Source organism: Gossypium hirsutum, chromosome A11 (genome assembly GCF_007990345.1).
Source record: "Gossypium hirsutum isolate 1008001.06 chromosome A11, Gossypium_hirsutum_v2.1, whole genome shotgun sequence".
Lineage (NCBI taxonomy): Eukaryota > Viridiplantae > Streptophyta > Magnoliopsida > Malvales > Malvaceae > Gossypium > Gossypium hirsutum.
Window position 1 is genome coordinate 14447191 of NC_053434.1, and position 19402 is coordinate 14466592.

At 37.7% G+C, this 19402-nt stretch overlaps 1 protein-coding gene across 1 annotated transcript; it reads left to right on the forward strand.

Annotated features, from left to right (window-relative positions):
* Positions 1–279: 279 nt before the first annotated feature.
* Positions 280–18091, forward strand: LOC107923613 (protein SPIRRIG). Its single transcript, XM_041081135.1, is given in 22 exon segments — positions 280–607; positions 706–1045; positions 2490–2562; positions 2644–2729; positions 3483–3618; positions 3714–3770; positions 3878–4054; positions 4400–4591; positions 4693–4758; positions 5937–6051; positions 6253–6954; positions 6957–7399; positions 7631–8327; positions 8410–8512; positions 8598–9682; positions 9767–10228; positions 10231–11404; positions 11574–14624; positions 14921–15229; positions 15416–15722; positions 15853–15999; positions 16348–18091. Coding segments are annotated over 21 exon segments (10761 nt in total). The 5' UTR covers positions 280–607; positions 706–842; the 3' UTR covers positions 17524–18091.
* Positions 18092–19402: the final 1311 nt, after the last annotated feature.

Genomic DNA, 19402 nt, shown 5'->3' on the forward strand with positions numbered 1-19402 from the left:
TGCCTTCCATTTTGCGGGAGCAAATAAAGGCCGGAACGAAGCCGTCACGTCTTGCCCGTCAATCTCGACGTGCCACGTGGCTTTTGGATTCTATGCTGACGTGGGCAGAGTAACAATATTTCCCATCTCAAAACATTATAAAAAAGAAGACGGTGTGAATATGTGATAGTAAATTGTTTTTAAATTGCACATAAAAAATTAATTTTATCACCAAAAAACATGAAATTTTAATTCGATATGTTTATCCCAATATAAATTAATTTAAGTAATAAGAGTGAAAAGTCTGCAGAGAAGGAAAGATATAGAACGATAAACAAGGCGGGAGTGGCCGTCCAAAACCAACAGAGAAAAAAAATAGACAGAAAATCAATTTAAGTGTCGATGATCATAATTATTTTATGCTGAACCGAAGTCGTGTTTTTTTTTAGCTCATATATATTTTAGGGTTGAAAAAAAAAACGACTAGTAATTTGAAAAAAAAAAGAAAAAAAAAGACGACAAAAAGGAGAACTGAGAAGAAAAAGGGCAGATTAATCCCAGATCCCGGTCTGCTTTGAAGCGTCTTCATAACCCCATAGATCCGATAATTGCATTTCTTTTTTCAGCTGTATTGACACGGTTTCTTTAAGTTTCTAGTTACTTTTTTCTTCACTTTTTCTTTCTGGTTTGGTTTTATTTGATTTTGTTTTGGGGGTTTGAATGTAGTTTTATTGGAGTTTTTTTGAGTAATCGGAGACGGAGGTGGAATGAGATCCTTCTTGACGAGATTCTAGGAGGTAGGGATCTGGTGCTTGAGGAGGCGTCGGCGGCGGCGTCGGATGAGAGGAGAGAGGCGCATGTAAATGTTTCAAGGATCCAAAGGGAAAAAGATGAAATGGGTATCATTGCTTAAGGACATCAAGGAAAAAGTCGGTTTAGCTCAATCTCCTACTCCAACTGCCACTGCTACAACTGTTTCTTCTTCGTCTTCTGCTGCTGCTTCGTCTTCCAATCGCGATACCAGTGCTTCCTCAACTCTCTACGACTACGTTTCCTCTCCATCGAGGTTCGATTTATTATATTTTTCCTATTTCAGAACTTTTGAAAATTTATTGACTTTTTTCTCCGTTTGCATTTTTATCAGTCAATGATGATTCAATTTAGGAGATGAACTGGTAGAGTCGTGGTTGCGTGCTTTATTTATTTATTTTAATCTTCTTCTATCCTTTTTACTTGCAGTTGACTCTTTTTAACGTTGATCTAATGTATTTTGGTAAATTAGAAGTACACCTTCAGCTATATCGAATGCCTTTGTCGATTTCTTTATGTTTTTGATAAGATAAGCTTTGATGAGATGTTCTTTAAGTATACTGTTGCTTTTTCTATAATAAACAAGATTGAAAGATTTAAGTTTAGATGTGAAAAGTTTTTTTTTTGGGTACTGTTCGATGTGCTAGTGTGCATGTTTGAACTTAATTTGAGGGTGCCAATGCATAGTTTTGTGGCTATTGTTTTATTTGCCCAAGCAAAGAGTATTCTATTAGTTTAAGATTGCACAATTGAGTTAACTCAAGCAAAGTCCGGAGTTCTGTATTGCCCCTTATATTAAGGGTCATAAGAGATTGAAAATATAGAAGCAAACGAGAAGGGAAGAAATAGTGACAATATGAGTTATAGAATGATCCTATAAAAGTTGATAATAAGTCTAGTACAAAGGAAGGGGAGGGGGGACCTAAATTGGTGTTGGAGGACAGTCCTATTAGTGTGATGGGAATAACAATAAGAATTTATTAGCAATTATTGGAAATATAATAGCCTGACTGTAGGATGAATGCTACTTCTCTATTAATTATTGTTGTTGTTATCTCTTTTTTTTTTTTTCTATCTCCTTAGTTTCTAAGCTTTGTTGCATCTTTTCTTTGTTTCTTATGTCGAAATGTTTCACTTACTATTGAATCCATCTTTTCATGTTCCTAACTTCCTTCCTTGGCATTTTGAAATGACTTGACACCTATTGTCAAGTGATCTAAATGGGAGGTAATGGAGATCAGTCTTAAGTGTGAGGCTGTGTTCTTTTCTTAAATTTTTAGGCTTGAACTTTGTATTGTCATAAAATGTCACATTAATATAATCTATCACTATATGTTAGAAACTCTTTAGTTACAAATGAGTCTTGCTATCTCCTTTTTCTCTTTGTCGCAAAATATACTTACTTTGCCATGAAACTATGGGGCACAGTGCAAGCTTCTTTCTTAGTCCTGTTATAACAATGTGCTGAGTATGAGAATACACTATGTGGTGGCACCTTTATTGTTGTTTTTATGCGGTATCTGATCTACTCATATTCCCGTTACGTTTTGTCGTGATTAACTGACCAGATTTTTTTTAAAGTCCGCTCACAAAATTAAATTACATTTTACACTTGCAAAGTGCTTTATTTTCTCTACTTCCACTTCTTTCACTCAATGGATGTGAATTTATTTCTATGTATATATTTTTACTTGTGACAGCAGAGACAAACATGAATTGGAGTTGGACTTCAAGAGATTCTGGGAAGAGTTTCGCTCATCCAATTCTGAAAAGGTTCATTCTCATCTATGTTTTAACTCCTGACACTCTTTTATGTGGCATCTTGATTCCCTTACATGTTTATTCTCTATGCAGGAGAAAGAAGTGGTCTTGAACTTGACTATAGATGCCTTTTGTAGATTAGTCAAGCAGCATGCCAATGTAGCCCAATTAGTCACCTTGTATGATTGCTGATCCTCCTATCTGCTTTCTCAATATTGTATAGTTTTTTTTTGGGTCTGGAATTAAGGAGTTCAACTCTTTTCTGATCTTTTAGCACAGCTTATATGTACACTTTCATGTTGTTAAGCACTGCTTTCATTGGTTGCTCTGTTCCATCCATTCTTCACATGTTTGTTTAATTACTGGGAAAATTTCCTTCTGTAACATTAATATTTTTTTTCTATGTTTCATCAGAAAGTATTTTAATGTGGAGATGGCCTTACTCTGAAGTTTTCCCTCAAAATTCATCATCTTAATGTTTAGTCGTACTTTATGATTCATTCTTGTTTGGACTTGATCTTATTGCCATTAGAAAGATCATGTCCTCTGTATTTTCTATCATTGTTCAGATTTATCATTTATGTTGTTGGCTTTAAGTTTTAGCTACTAAGACCCATCCTATGCAATTTAAAACAAACTTTGACTACTCAAACTATGTAGAAACTTGCTGTTTACTTAAGTCTGACGAGGATTGTTGTAATAAAAGTAAAGTCCTTGTAATATTTAAAATTTTCATCAGCTTCTGTTTCAAATCTCATTAAGAAATTGTCAACTTATAAATTTTTTTGCGCCTTTTGAATAATTCTTTTATCTCTCTCCTTATGGAATAGTTAAATTGTTTCTTTACAGTTTGCCAAATAGTTACCCGCTCTGCACTGTACATCTAGTGCTATTAATAGTTGACTAATGTTAAGTTCTTTAATTAATTACAGGTTAGTAGAAACACATATATTCTCTTTTGTTGTGGGAAGAGCATTTGTAACGGATATTGAGAAGTTAAAAATTAGCAGCAAAACAAGATCTTTGGATGTACTGAAAGTTCTACGGTTTTTCTCAGAAGTCACTGAGGTTTGGCCCTGGGATCAAAGTGTTTACATCTCTGAATCTAAAATATCCCTGTTGTTTTCGCGTTTGGAGTTACGTTTATTTGTGCTTATTTGCAGGGTGGCTTCAGTCCCGGTTCAAATTTGTTGACTGCTGTTGAAATGCTTGTGTCTGGGGTATAACTCGTTAATTTATAAGAGCTTAATTGTTGTTCTATAGGTGGAATCATGTGTTCCTAGTTCTTTTAAATATCATTAATTGTTAATTTTTCTGTTGTTTGCAGCCTATTGATAAACAATCTCTCCTTGATTCTGGGATATTTTGCTGTCTCATACATGTTTTGAATGCGCTTTTGAGTCCTGATGAGGCCAACCAGAGGCTGAAAATTAATTACACTGAGGAACCAATGCTAGCTGAAAAGGATTCCGCTGCTGATGTTGGGCAAGCCCGCCGACTTGAGGTGGTTTTACTTTCGAGATTACTTGAACTATGAACTACTTTATACATATTCTATATATATACACGTATGTATGTATGTGTGCTGCATATGTTTTGGCACGTGCATGTACTTTTTTCTCTTTACTATTGTTGATTAAAATTTTAAAAGAAATCTTGTTGTACAAAGCTGATTTTTGTTATCTCTTTTATGACTAATCTATTCTTTAAACATCTAATTACATCTTTCCTTTTTGGGAAATCCCAATTTTGTTTCAGTTTACCTTTCTTGTAAACAAGTCATGTCTTGAACACAGTTGACTTGAATAAAGCCTTTTGGTTTGACTTGAAACTTATTCTATTAATTCAGGTAGAAGGAAGTGTGGTGCATATTATGAAAGCATTGGCAAGCCATCCTTTAGCAGCACAGAGTTTGATTGAGGATGATTCTCTGATGTTGCTATTTCAGATGGTTGCCAACGGGTCTGTAACAGTCTTCTCTAAGTATAAGGAAGGTCTTGTTTCACTGCACATCATACAACTTCATAGACATGCTATGCAGGTAAATTTGTTTTGCTTTACAATATAATTGTTAATTTGAATCAGTTTCATGTTAGCTTCACGTGATGATTCTTAACTGGTATAATTTTGCTGATCTTCTAGATCCTTGCACTTCTTTTGGTCAATGATGACGGAAGCACGGCCAAATACATTCACAAACATCAGCTGGTATGTGTTTTTGTGGGAAATTTAAAGAGTATATCTGAAGAACTATTGTTGCTTGCTGAATGCCATTTCATTTCTTTTAGTTTCTTTTAAATATAATTTTCCATGCTTTAGTGGATCCTTAGTAATTGGATCGAACATTGTCTTTGCATTTAAGGCTTTCTGATAGTTGATTTTGGGTTTAGCTGTGAAGACTGAAGAATAATATTGGCAGTAAGGTATGAGTTATGCATTTATTTGTAGAGTAATTTAGACCAAAATTTAGAGTAGCAGAGTTCATGCCTTCAGTGAAGGTAGGTCCTGTGTTAACTAATGGCAGAAAAGTTCCGGTGGCTTTTTTAGGAGTGCGCAATTGTAAATATAAAACAGTAGGATGCTTTATTAAGTCTCTTATTTTTTTATTTTTATTTATTTATTTATTTTTTTGGTATTTCCCTTGAGTTTGGGCATCAACCGACCAACTCATATCTAGCAATGATGGTTGTAACTCAATCGACCAGCTACTTCATTGCTTTAGAGTTTTAGTTTCCATTAATTCATTGGAGAGAGGGATCTGGTGAGAAAAATAACAATGTTGATTGGTATGTATTTCCATTATTGTTGATGTGGTTTTTTTTTAAGACAAAGGCTTAACATAAACCGTGAGGGTGTAAACCTTCTAATTTTATTTGAAAATGTTCTTCGGTACTTTGTTTCAATTTAGTGTTTATATGTCTTTCTCTTATTGCCTGCTTATTTTTTTTATAGCTTCACCTTGATGCAACAATTTAGATGGTGCCTTTGGGAACAGCTCCTTTTCTTCCAGTTTTTTTACATGACAGAAATAGGAAGGGTTCTGATAATAAGCACTTGGTGACTTGTGAGAGATTGAGATATTTATTTTGAGGAGTCTTTACTCTGCCTTTCAAGTGTCTTCTTTCTATATGCTTAGCTTTCTGCATTCTTTGGAATTTTTTTATATGACCTATATACTGGAACAGCTATTTTTTCTGTGTACTTCTATTATGCTCATCATGCAACCAAGTTTGATAATTTTGTTTTGTTTTATTCTTTTTCTTTCAGTAATCTTGTTATTTATATTTTATGTCAAAATGTGTCTGGTCAATTTTTTCCTTGTTGCCTTGTCATTGGTAAAAAATATGCGTTTTCATTTGTTCACGTGCTGTTCTCTTGTTGTGCAGATTAAAGTGCTTTTAATGGCTGTTAAGGATTTTAATCCAGATTGCGGGGACCCTGCCTACACTGTTAGGATTGTGGACTTGTTACTTGAATGTGTGGAATTGTCCTATAGACCAGGTAATTGGTTTGTGAATTTTTCTTGCAGAATTGTTTTTCTAAAATTATGGTTAGTGTAGGGATTTTGTAATGTATGGTAAGCTTTGTGGTCTTAGCTACGGAAAGAAATAATCTTTTAGCTGCTCTTTCGTTTGATGATTGTTATTCGAGATTTGTCCTTGATTTGTGTTTATTGCTGATATCATGAACTTCGATTTGTAGAGGCCAGTGGTGTCAGGCTTAGGGAAGATATACGTAATGCCCATGGTTATCACTTCCTTGTTCAGTTTGTTCTAGTTCTGTCTTCAATGCCACAGAATCAAGGCATTCAATCTATTTATTTGAAGCCTCATGTTGACAACGATCAGGGTCATGCTTTTGATGAAGCTCCGGCTATGGATTTCATAGGAAAAGAGGACCCTTCTACTGAACATCTCTCACCCACTTTGACTAGGCTACTTGATATTCTTGTTAACCTAGCTCAAACAGGTCCTGCTGAAAACAGAACGTCAAAAAATTCTCACACCAAGGCCAGTGGTCATAGCATAAGTCAAACATCAACTACTGACAGACTTGGTGATAAGTGGGAACAGGGAAATAATAAAGTTAAAGACCTTGAAGCTGTTCAGATGTTGCAGGACATTTTTCTCAAGGCAGAAAGCAGGGATTTGCAGGCAGAAGTATTAAACAGAATGTTTAAAATATTTTCAAGTCATATTGAAAACTATAAGTTGTGTCAGCAATTGAGGACTGTTCCTCTCTTGATATTAAATATGGCTGGATTTCCTTCAGCGTTGCAAGATATAATTCTGAAAATTCTCGAATATGCTGTGACCGTGGTGAATTGCGTTCCTGAGCAAGAGCTGCTTTCTCTATGTTGCTTATTGCAGCAACCAATTGCATCCGAATTAAAGCTCACCATCCTTTCTTTTTTGTGAAGCTCTTATCGTTTGATCAGCAATACAAGAAAGTCCTACGAGAAGTAGGTGTGCTGGAAGTCCTTTTAGATGATCTGAAGCAACATAAGTTTCTTTTGGGTCCCGACGAGCATGGTGGTGGTGCCAGTCAGTTGGAGAGAAAATCCAGCTCGAGCAGCTTCCAGAAACACTTGGACAACAAGGATGTTATTATTACTTCACCCAAGCTCATGGAATCTGGTTCAGGAAAGTTCCCTATATTTGAAGTTGAGAGTACAGTTGCTATTGGCTGGGATTGTATGGTTTCATTAGTGAAGAAAGCTGAGGCCAACCAAGCTGCATTTCGATCCGCCAATGGTTTGACCACAGTTCTTCCCTTCTTGGTGTCCAACGTTCATCGTCCTGGTGTCCTACGGATATTGTCATGTTTGATCACTGAAGATGCTATGCAGGTTTGTTATGATGCATGCTCATCTGTTTGTCATAGATCTTACATTCAAGCATGTTATTCTTCGCTTTTTTAACCTTTTTTTTAATTTTACTTCAATGAACATCCTTTGATCTTAAGCTCCAGTTTGTTTAATTTTAAATGTCCTTGTGAATGTTTTCATGAATGAGTGAACTGATATTGTTATGCATTTGTGGTTTATCACACCATAATTGTTTTCTCGTTCTTTTTCCAGGGTCATCCTGAAGAATTAGGATCACTTGTTGAAGTTTTAAAGAGTGGAATGGTTACAAGTGATTCAGGACATCAATACAAGCTTCAAAGTGATGCAAAATGTGATACAATGGGAACCTTGTGGCGCATTCTAGGAGTAAATAATGCTGCTCAGAGAGTCTTTGGTGAAGCCACTGGATTTTCTCTTCTGCTAACCACCCTCCATAGTTTTCAGGGTGATGGTCCCTCAGAAGAACCTTCTTTATTAGTTTACTTCAGAGTCTTCACATATTTATTGCGCCTTATGACAGCAGGGGTGTGTGGTAATACTATTAATAGGACAAAACTGCATGCTATCATATCATCACACACATTTTATGATCTTCTATCTGAGTCTGGCTTGCTGTGTGTGGATTATGAGAAGCAAGTGATACATCTATTGTTGGAACTTGCTCTTGAAGTTGTCCTTCCACCTTTCATGACACCAGAGAGTGCCATATCAGCAGATATGGCTGAAAATGAGTCCACTAGTTCTGTTTTGACCACTTCATCTGGTTTGGTTAATCCTGACAAGGAGCGTATATACAATGCTGGTGCTGTTAGAGTTCTGATCCGTTCGTTGTTGCTTTTCACTCCTAAGGTGCAAGTAGAAGTGCTGGACCTTATTGGGAAACTTGCTCGGTCTTGCCCCTTCAATCAAGAAAATCTCACCTCCGTAGGTGAGAAAGAATCTTCTATTGCCTTTATGCTCTTTCTGAATTACACATTAATTTCTTAATACTTCTTTTGTAATGCATGTAGGTTGTGTGGAACTTCTTCTGGAGACAATTCAACCCTTCCTTTCAAGCTCATCGCCGTTACTCTCTTATGCTTTGAAGATTGTAGAGATTCTAGGGGCATATAGGTACGCCATGTGGTCATGTCTAGGAAACATTACTTTTGTTTGTCCTCTATTATTTTCTGAATAAGGTTTTGATTTCTGCTGATAGGTTGTCTGCATCTGAGCTCCAAGCACTTGTAAGATATATTCTGCAAATGAGGCTGATGAAGTCAGGTCATACAATTGTTGATATGATGGAGAGGTTAATTCTCATGGAAGATACGGCCTTGGAAAATGTTTCTTTGGCTCCATTTGTTGAGATGGACATGAGCAAGACTGGGCATGCTTCGGTTCTGGTGTCCATGGGAGAAAGATCTTGGCCTCCTGCTGCTGGATATTCATTTGTTTGTTGGTTTCAGTTTCAAAACTTTTTGAGAACACAAGCAAAAGAAACTGATCCTGCCAAATCTGGTCCTTCAAATGACCAGCGTATCCTCCGGATGTTTTCTGTGGGTGCAGTAAATAATGAGAATACTTTCTATGCAGAACTCTATCTTCAAGAAGATGGTGTTCTTACCCTTGCCACCAGCAATTCTTGCTCCTTATCATTTTCTGGATTAGAACTGGAAGAAGGCCGGTGGCATCACCTTGCTGTTGTTCATAGCAAACCAAATGCTCTTGCTGGACTATTCCAAGCTAGTGTTGCCTATGTTTATCTTGATGGGAAGCTAAGACACACAGGAAAATTAGGATATTCACCCTCTCCCATTGGAAAACCTTTGCAGGTAGCTATTGGGACTCCAGTTACTAGTGCAAGGGTTGGTGACTTTACATGGAGACTCCGCTCTTGCTATCTCTTTGAGGAAGTGCTCACACCAGGTTGTATTTGTGTCATGTACATTCTTGGTAGAGGATATAGAGGGCTTTTCCAAGATGCAGATCTTCTCCGTTTTGTTCCCAACCAGGCTTGTGGTGGTGGTAGCATGGCTATCTTAGATTCATTAGATGCTGAATTGGCTGTACCTCCTGGAATGCAGAAACTTGACAGTGCAAGCAAGCAGGAAAACTCTAAGGCAGATGGAAGTGGAATTGTGTGGGATTTGGATAGATTAGGAAACCTTACGTTTCAGCTCTCTGGGAAAAAACTCATATTTGCATTTGATGGAACATGTGCGGAGGCTGTTCGAGCATCTGGTACATCTTTCTTGCTCAATCTGGTCGATCCCTTGTCAGCTGCTGCTTCTCCCATTGGAGGTGAATAACATTTTCTGTCTTCTATGTGTAACTGTGTGAGAATTCATCTTAACTAAGTTATTCTTCCATCCCTTATCTCTGCAGGTATACCACGATTTGGGCGTCTTAATGGGGATATCTATATCTGTAGGCAATGTGTTATTGGTGATACCATCCGGCATATTGGTGGGATGTCTGTCATTTTGGCACTTGTTGAGGCTGCTGAGACTAAGGATATGCTCCATATGGCCCTTTCATTTCTTGCTTGTTCACTTCATCATAATTCTCAAAATGTAAAAGACATGCAAACATACAGGGGATACCATCTACTAGCTTTATTCCTGCGTCGAAGGATGTCGTTATTTGATATGCAGTGTCTTGAGATATTTTTCCAGATTGCTGCATGTGAAGCATCATTTTCTGAACCAAAAAAAGTGGAACGAATCCAAACTTTTATATCATCTACTGCATCCATTCATGAAACTGGCTTCGAGGATCTTAATTTCACAAAGTTCCGTGATGAAACATCTTCAGTTGGATCTCTTGTTGACATGGATGATTTTTCTGCCCAAAGGATTCATTAAGTCATATTTCGGAGCTAGAAAATACTGATATGTCTGTTGAAACTTCAAATTGCATTGTCTTGTCAAATGCGGATATGGTAGAACATGTTTTGCTTGACTGGACACTGTGGGTAACTGCCCCGGTTTCCATTCAAATTGCACTGTTAAATTTTCTAGAGCATCTTGTTTCCATGCATTGGTACAGGAATCACAACCTTACGGTTCTTCGACGAATCAACCTTGTTCAACATTTACTGGTAACGTTGCAGCGTGGTGATGTTGAAGTTCCTGTTTTGGAAAAATTAGTTGTACTACTTGGGGTCATATTGGAAGATGGGTTCCTGGCATCTGAACTAGAAAATGTGGTTAGGTTTGTTATTATGACATTTGATCCACCTGAGCTGAAACCACAACATCAAATAATGCGTGAATCCATGGGAAAGCATGTCATAGTCAGGAATATGCTTTTGGAGATGCTTATAGATCTTCAAGTGACGATCAAAACAGAAGAGATGCTTGAGCAGTGGCATAAAATTGTCTCCTCTAAATTAATAACATATTTTCTTGATGAAGCTGTTCATCCTACTAGTATGAGATGGATCATGACTCTTCTTGGTGTGTGTCTGGCATCTTCTCCCACTTTTGCTCTTAAATTTCGCACAAGTGGAGGTTATCAAGGTGTAATGCGTGTGCTTCCCAGTTTCTATGATTCTCCTGATATATACTATATCTTATTCTGTCTGATATTTGGGAAGCCTGTTTATCCAAGATTGCCAGAAGTCCGTATGCTGGACTTTCATGCACTAATGCCAAGTGATGGAGGCCACTTGGAGTTGAAATTTGTAGAACTAATGGAATCTATAATTGCTATGGCAAAATCTACCTTTGATAGGTTAAGCATGCAGTCAATACTTGCTCACCAAACTGGAAATATTTCCCAACTTGTTGCAGAACTGGTGGAGGAAAATGTAGACATGTCTGGGGAGCTTCAAGGTGAAGCTCTCATGCACAAGACATATGCTGCACGCTTAATGGGTGGAGAGGCATCTGCTCCTGCTGCTGCAACATCAGTTCTGAGATTTATGGTTGATTTGGCAAAGATGTGCCCTCCCTTCTCTGCTGCTTGCAGACAAGCTGAGTTTCTAGAAAGCTGCATTGACCTCTATTTTTCTTGTGTTAGGTTTGTCTTTGATTCTCCATTTATACTTGGACATTTGGTTTTACATTAATGACGTATTTAATATTTATATAATGTTCCTGAAAATATATTTATTTTAATGTAACTAATGCTTACATGATCTCCAATCTGTTTCACAAGAAATCTTATTTTTGTTTGTGTTGTCTTGTAGGTCTGCTCACACTGTGAAGATGGCAAGAGAGCTCTCTACAAAGACAGAAGAGAGGAATTTAAATGATTGTGATGATGGTAGTTCACAAAATACATTCTCTAGCTTGCCTGCTGAGCAGGAACAGTCTTCCAAGACATCAATTAGTTCTGGAAGTTTCCCTCAAGCACAGGTCAGTTCAAGTTCTGAAGAGATGCCTGTTGCTTCGAATTACATGGCCGAAGATAAAGAAGAGATGAAGCATACTTCATCTCAGGAGGAACTAAACAAATCATTGCAGGAAGATGTGCAAGTTATTCTGAGCGTAGAAGGCGATAGTGTTGATCAGGTTTCTGCCACTTCAAGCACAAACGACTTCAATTTTCACGGTATCAAAGACAATCCTACAATTCGGCCACCAGATTCCCAGAGTTCTGCATCTCTTGTTATCCCGGATTCTCCTATTTTATCTGAGAAATCTAGTTCCAAAATCCCCCACTCTCCCTCTTCATCTCCCCTGGTTGTTCTGACTTCTTGGTTAAGTGTAAACCAGAATGAATCCAAAAATCCCATAATCACCCCAACTTCCATGGACTCTTCTGTTAGTGGTTTTGATCAATCCTCAGACTTGAAGTGTGGTTCTCAAGGGCCAACAGTTGCAAATATGACATTTTCTGTTACACCAAATCTTCTTCTGGAGATGGATGATTCTGGCTATGGTGGTGGCCCTTGTTCTGCTGGTGCAACTGCTATGTTGGATTTTATAGCTGAAGTGCTTGCTGACTTTTTAACAGAGCAAATAAAAGCAGCACAAGTTGTGGAGAGCATCTTGGAAATGGTTCCACTATATGTTGAAGCTGAATCCATGTTGGTTTTCCAAGGTTTATTTTTTACTAGATTAATGAACTTTGTTGAAAGGCGTCTCTTGCGTGATGATGAAGAAGATGATAAAAAGCTGGATAAGACCAAATGGTCCTCAAACTTAGATGCTTTATGCTGGATGATTGTTGATCGTGTTTACATGGGTGCTCTTCCCCAACCTGGTGGTGTGCTGAAAACTCTGGAGTTTTTGTTATCAATGTTGCAATTAGCAAACAAAGATGGTCGAATTGAAGAAGCAGCTCCAACAGGCAAGGGTCTTTTGTCTATTGCAAGAGGAAGCAGACAACTTGATGCTTATGTAAATTCAATTCTTAAGAATACAAATAGGATGATACTGTACTGCTTCCTACCATCATTCCTGATCACTATAGGAGAAGATGATCTCCTTTCCTCCTTGGGTCTGCTGATGGAATCTAAGAAAAAATTGCCAATAAACTCTTCTCAAGAAGATCCAGGGATTGATATCTCCACAGTTTTGCAGTTATTAGTTGCTCACCGACGAATTGTATTCTGTCCTAGCAATTTTGATACTGATCTAAATTGTTGTCTCTGTGTAAATTTAATTTCTCTACTTCGTGACCAGCGGCGAAATGTTCAGAACATGGCAATTGATGTTATAAAGTATTTGTTGGTTCATCGAAGAGCTTCTTTGGAAGACTTGCTTGTCTCTAAACCTAACCAAGGACAGCACCTAGATGTACTGCATGGTGGTTTTGACAAATTGTTGACTGGAAGCTTATTGTCTTTCTTTGATTGGTTTCAGAACTCTGAACAGATGGTAAATAAAGTACTGGAGCAATGTGCGGCAATAATGTGGGTACAGTATATTGCTGGCTCAGCAAAATTTCCTGGAGTAAGAATTAAAGGCATGGAAGGTCGTCGTAAGAGGGAAATGGGAAGAAGATCACGAGATACTTCCAAGGTTGACCTAAAACACTGGGAGAAAGTGAATGAAAGGAGATATGCATTGGAGGAGGTTCGTGATACAATGTCCACTGAGTTAAGAGTTGTCCGTCAGGATAAGTATGGATGGGTTCTCCATGCTGAGAGCGAATGGCAAACCCATCTCCAGCAACTTGTACATGAACGTGGAATATTCCCAATTCGTCAATCCTCTATGCCAGAAGATCCTCAGTGGCAACTTTGCCCCATTGAGGGACCATACAGGATGCGCAAAAAGCTTGAGCGCTGTAAATTGAGAATTGATAGTATCCAAAATGTTCTTGATTGGCAGATGGAATTAGGCGAGACTGAGTTCTCCAAAGTGAAAAATGAGGATGGTCCTGATGTTTCTGATTCTGATTCTGAAGCAATATTTAATCTTTTGAATGATAGTGTTGAACAGAATGGTGTTGACACTGAGCTATATGATGAGTCATTGTATAAAGAGTCATATGATGTGAAGGATGTAACATCTGTTAGAGATGGATGGAATTATGACAGAGATAGTAGTGGGAATGAAGAAGCTAGTCTTCACTCAGCCCTTGAGTTTGGTGGGAAATCCAGTGCAGTCTCTGTCCCTATATCTGATAGCATACCTGGAAAATCTGAACATGGATCTCCTAGGCTGTCATCTTCTGTTAAAATGGATGAAGTCAAAGTTGCTGAGGATAAATCAGATAAGGAACTAAATGATAATGGTGAATATTTAATCAGACCTTATCTGGAACCTCTTGAAAAGATAAGATTCAGATATAACTGTGAGCGAGTAGTGGGTCTTGACAAACATGATGGCATATTTCTGATTGGGGAGCTTTGTTTGTATGTAATAGAGAACTTTTACATTGACAGTTCTGGTTGCATCTGTGAGAAGGAATGCGAAGATGATCTCTCTGTTATTGATCAGGCATTGGGTGTAAAGAAGGATGTTATGGGTTGTATGGATTTCCAGTCAAAATCAGCTTCATCCTGTCCCTCACCTCCCAAGACATTGGTAGGGGGCAGGGCCTGGGCCTACAATGGTGGTGCATGGGGAAAGGAGAAAGTGGTCAGCAGTGTTAATTTACCTCACGCTTGGCGTATGTGGAAGCTTGATAGTGTTCATGAGATTTTGAAGCGTGATTACCAGCTTCGTCCTGTTGCTGTTGAGTTATTCAGCATGGATGGATGTAATGATCTCCTGGTGTTTCACAAAAGAGAGAGAGATGAAGTATTCAAAAATCTGGTTGCAATGAATCTACCGAGGAACAGCTTGTATGTAACCTGGAATTCATTTTTCTCTTTCTTTTTATTATGTTTCTACAATGGCTTTGCGATGTGGTATTAACTGCTTCTCAAAAGCAAGCTGCAATACTCATGTTACACAAAAGGGCATCCCTTTGTCTTTCCTTTTATCATCTACCTGTGGCAAATGAATTTTTTCTCTTTTTCTTTTGATGTTCTTTTCTTTGCTGCACTTAAGCTTCATCCCTGAATTGTTTGTTTTTCTTCTTTATCTTCTGCATCTTGGAAAAGATCATTCACATTTGTTATTCTTTCCCTTGTACCAGGTTGGATACGACCATTTCAGGATCTACAAAACAGGAAAGCAGTGAGGGTGGCCGTCTTTTTAAAATAATGGCTAAATCTTTCTCAAAGAGGTGGCAAAATGGAGAAATCAGCAATTTCCAGTACCTCATGCATCTCAATACCTTGGCGGGACGTGGATACAGTGATCTTACTCAATACCCAGTCTTTCCATGGGTTCTTGCTGACTATGAGAGTGAAAATCTGGACTTGTCAGATCCCAAAACCTTCCGCAAACTTGACAAACCAATGGGTTGTCAGACACCAGAAGGGGAAGAGGAATTTAAGAAAAGGTCAATTCTAATATTTTCCAAAATCCTTCCACTTAAAAGGAAAAAACAATTTAATAATTATCCTGTATATGTTCACCATTTTTGGAATGATCATATCATGGCTGGCATGCTTGTTTTGCATTGTCTTTAAATATGAAGTTGTATGCCTATACTGCTTATCGTTCCAGTTCTCTTTCTGTTTTTCAGATACGAAAGCTGGGATGACCCTGAGGTCCCAAAATTTCATTACGGTTCCCATTATTCTAGTGCTGGCATTGTTCTCTTTTATCTTCTTCGCTTGCCTCCATTTAGTGTGGAAAATCAGAAGCTACAGGGTGGCCAGTTTGATCATGCTGATCGTCTTTTCAATTGCATAAGAGACACTTGGTTCAGTGCTGCTGGGAAGGGTAATACATCAGATGTGAAAGAACTGATTCCAGAATTCTTTTACATGCCTGAATTTTTGGAAAATCGCTTCAACCTTGACTTGGGGGAGAAGCAGTCAGGGGAAAAGGTCTTGTTAAAATTTTAAATCTTAGATTGTGTTTATGATATTTGATCTTTATTCTGTTGTTTGATAATGTGCCAAAATAAACTTGATTCTAATTTCTCATTTATTTTTTTCCGTTGTTTGTATTACCCAGGTTGGAGATGTTGTCCTACCTCCTTGGGCTAAAGGCAGTGCTAGGGAGTTCATCAGGAAGCATAGAGAGGCCCTAGAATCTGATTTTGTCTCAGAAAATCTGCACCATTGGATAGACCTCATTTTTGGATATAAACAAAGGGGAAAGGTGGGTATTGGCACTGTCTGTGAAGCATATTTAAACCTCAATTTCATGTAATTTGTAAAGATTGCTACTCATTTTAACCCACATGCACACTTGAAAAAGATGATTAAAGTACTTAAGTTTTCTGTCATATGCAATTCCTGCTGATATAATTTGCTTTGTCCTTTTCTGGATTGCTGTGAAGTTATACTGGGTCAGTCGGTATTATGTTTGTTTTCTCTCTTTCTTTTCCTAGTCTGACTTCATGTACTGCCCCTTGTATAAGCAATGCCAAGTTGTCATTCCAAGATAATGTCTTAAATCTTTTCAGTTTTCTTCTTTAATCCTGTTTATTGTTGTTGTAACTGACAGGCGGCTGAAGAAGCTGTTAATGTTTTCTACCATTACACATATGAAGGAAGTGTAGACATAGACTCGGTTACAGATCCTTCAATGAAAGCCTCCATTCTAGCTCAGATCAATCATTTTGGACAGACACCTAAGCAACTATTCCTCAAACCCCATGTGAAAAGGCGGTCTGACAGAAAGCTTCCTCCTCATCCGCTGAAGCATTCAGCTTTTCTTGTTCCACATGAAATACGGAAAAGCTCTTCTTCCATTTCTCAAATTGTCACTTTCAATGAGAAAATTCTTGTTGCTGGGGCAAACACATTGCTTAAACCTAGAACATATGCCAAATATTTTGCATGGGGGTTTCCTGATCGCAGCTTGAGATTTATGGGCTATGACCAAGATCGTCTCCTTTCAACACATGAGAATCTTCATGGTGGCAACCAAATTCAGTGTGCTGGTGTTAGTCATGATGGTCATATTTTGGTGACTGGCGCCGATGATGGTTTAGTTTCTGTTTGGAGAATCAGTGAGGACGGTCCCCGTGCCTCTAGACGATTGCTGTTGGAAAAAGTGCTTTGTGGTCATACAGCTAAAATCACATGTCTTCGTGTCAGTCAGCCTTACATGCTGATTGTGAGTGGATCAGATGACTGCACTGTTATCATATGGGACCTAAGCTCATTAGTATTTGTTAGGCAACTGCCTGAGTTCCCAGCACCAGTTTCTGCAGTTTACGTGAGTGATTTATCTGGGGAAATTGTGACGGCTGCTGGAATTCTGCTTGCTGTTTGGAGCATCAATGGGGACTGTCTAGCAGTAATTAGTACATCCCAGCTGCCATCTGATTCTATACTTTCTGTTACAAGCTGTACCTTCTCTGATTGGCAGGACACAAACTGGTATGTAACGGGTCACCAGAGTGGGGCTATTAAGGTCTGGCATATGGTTCACTGCACTGACCAAGATAAGACCAACAGCAAGTCAAATATGATTGGAACAGGAGGATTAGATTTGGGCAAGTCTCCAGAATACAGATTGGTGCTCCAGAAGGTCCTGAAGTTCCATAAACATCCAGTTACTGCTCTTCACTTAACGAGTGACCTGAAGCAGTTGCTGAGTGGTGATTCTAGTGGGCATCTGCTGTCTTGGACATTACCGGATGAGAGCTTGAAATCCTCTTTCAATCAAGGGTGATGATGTTGAAGTAGCATGTGTGTGATTTTCAGCTCTAGGATCAGTTCCTGGTTGTGTTAAAACCCTAATCAGGTCTGTGCAAGCATTTGTGAGAGGAAGTGGTTCTTTGTTCATCATATAACATGAAAAGGAAAAGCAAGACAACAGGGCTGGCCAGGTATTGTAACAGGACAAGCTGGGATAATTTATGGGGATGAGGTGGGGAAAATTTCCTCCAACCTTGCATATTATTATTTATGTTGAAAATTAGAAAGCATTTAATGGCTTGAGCTCTCCATTGCGATGGTGGAATTACAGGCGACTCTTTTGTTGTATTTTTGGCAACCGGGGGATATTGCTTTTGAAAATATCTCTCTTCTGGTCTTTTGCATGTAAATACATGGAATTGTTAACAGTGTGTAATGAAGTTGTATAGCAGAAAACAAAATTGCATTAGAACTGGATCATTTGGTGGAATTGGTCTGGTTATAATGGACGAAGGGATAGTTTGTAGGAATTTTTTGAGTGTAGTACTTTCGGCTAAAATTCCCATTTTTATTGTGAATCATAGTTTGAATTCTTTGGAGAATTTGATTAGTATTTTTACCTTGAACCGCGGTGTGGCAAGGTGTTGAGTTTCTGCTGCCGCTGGTTTACCCTTCAGAGCCTACTACCTGTTGAAATCGAATTTGCTGTTGTACCTGTTTCTGCTTGCAAATTCCACGATTGCACCAATTTCAATATGCTAACTCCTTTCCTCTCCAGATTTTGTTCCATCCAATTATGTTATTCCAAGCCTATATAAAGTTTCACCTCTCAAATTCCCACCGTTCTTTCTTCTTCTTCTTCTTCTTCTTCCTTTTTTATTTTTTTATTTTTATCATCAGGTGCTATACAAATGAAGCTTTGCGTTTCTTCATGATTTTCATAATGCTGCTAGAAAACCTAACCACCCCAACTTTTATTGATCGAAATTCTGTTAATTTATTGAAATTAATTATGAACGAATTCATCAAATGAAATTCGATTTATTAAACTCAATATCTTTTAATAAATGTTTTTATTTGTTCAACCAAAATACCATAACAAATCAAAACATGTTAATAACTTTTAAATAGGGAATTAAAACAAACTAAAGAAAGAAAAACATATTAAAATATTAAAAATAATAATATTTAGGGTGCCTTTGATTTGTTGAATTTTAAATTACATTTCATAATAAGATGTAAGATTACAAATGAAATGTAATCTCTTTGTTTGAGTGCTTGATTGATGAGATGTAATATCTCGTTAAAATAAATTTTACTATATTGTTTTTGTTATAGAATTGTCTTTTATAAATTTACTTTCTTTCATATTTTTTCTTCTCGAATTTTCATAACATTATAATAATTTAATAGATTGATTTTTTATTTCACTTTAATTTTATGAGATGAATCTCTTTGCTTCCCATGTATCCTATCTCTCTACTCAGCAAAGGAAAAAAAGAAGAGGGTGAGCAAGTTGTTTCTTTACTTTATATTTTTGGTTAGGTGAAGGGTGAAAGCATGCGTTGCTAACTTTAGCTTTTCGTTGTTCCCTTGTTTATTATGCCTTCCTTTTTACACATCACCAGGTGAAGCTGTTCTTTACATTTGAATGGGATATAAATTATTTGCAGCACCGTGCGTGCGTCTGTGAACTATTAACCTCGTATGCCGTACATACTGCCTTAATAGCTCCCCTTCTGGTTTTTTCAATCCTATATCTAGTCAAATGATGTTATTGAACTGGTAATATGCCACTCTGTGTTTTTTTTTTTTTTGTTCTTACCAATCTTGGGTAATCTTATACCTTAATCCCACATAAAACAACCAATCGAAGAACGATATAATTAACTGGAAAGGCCATAGTTGAAGGA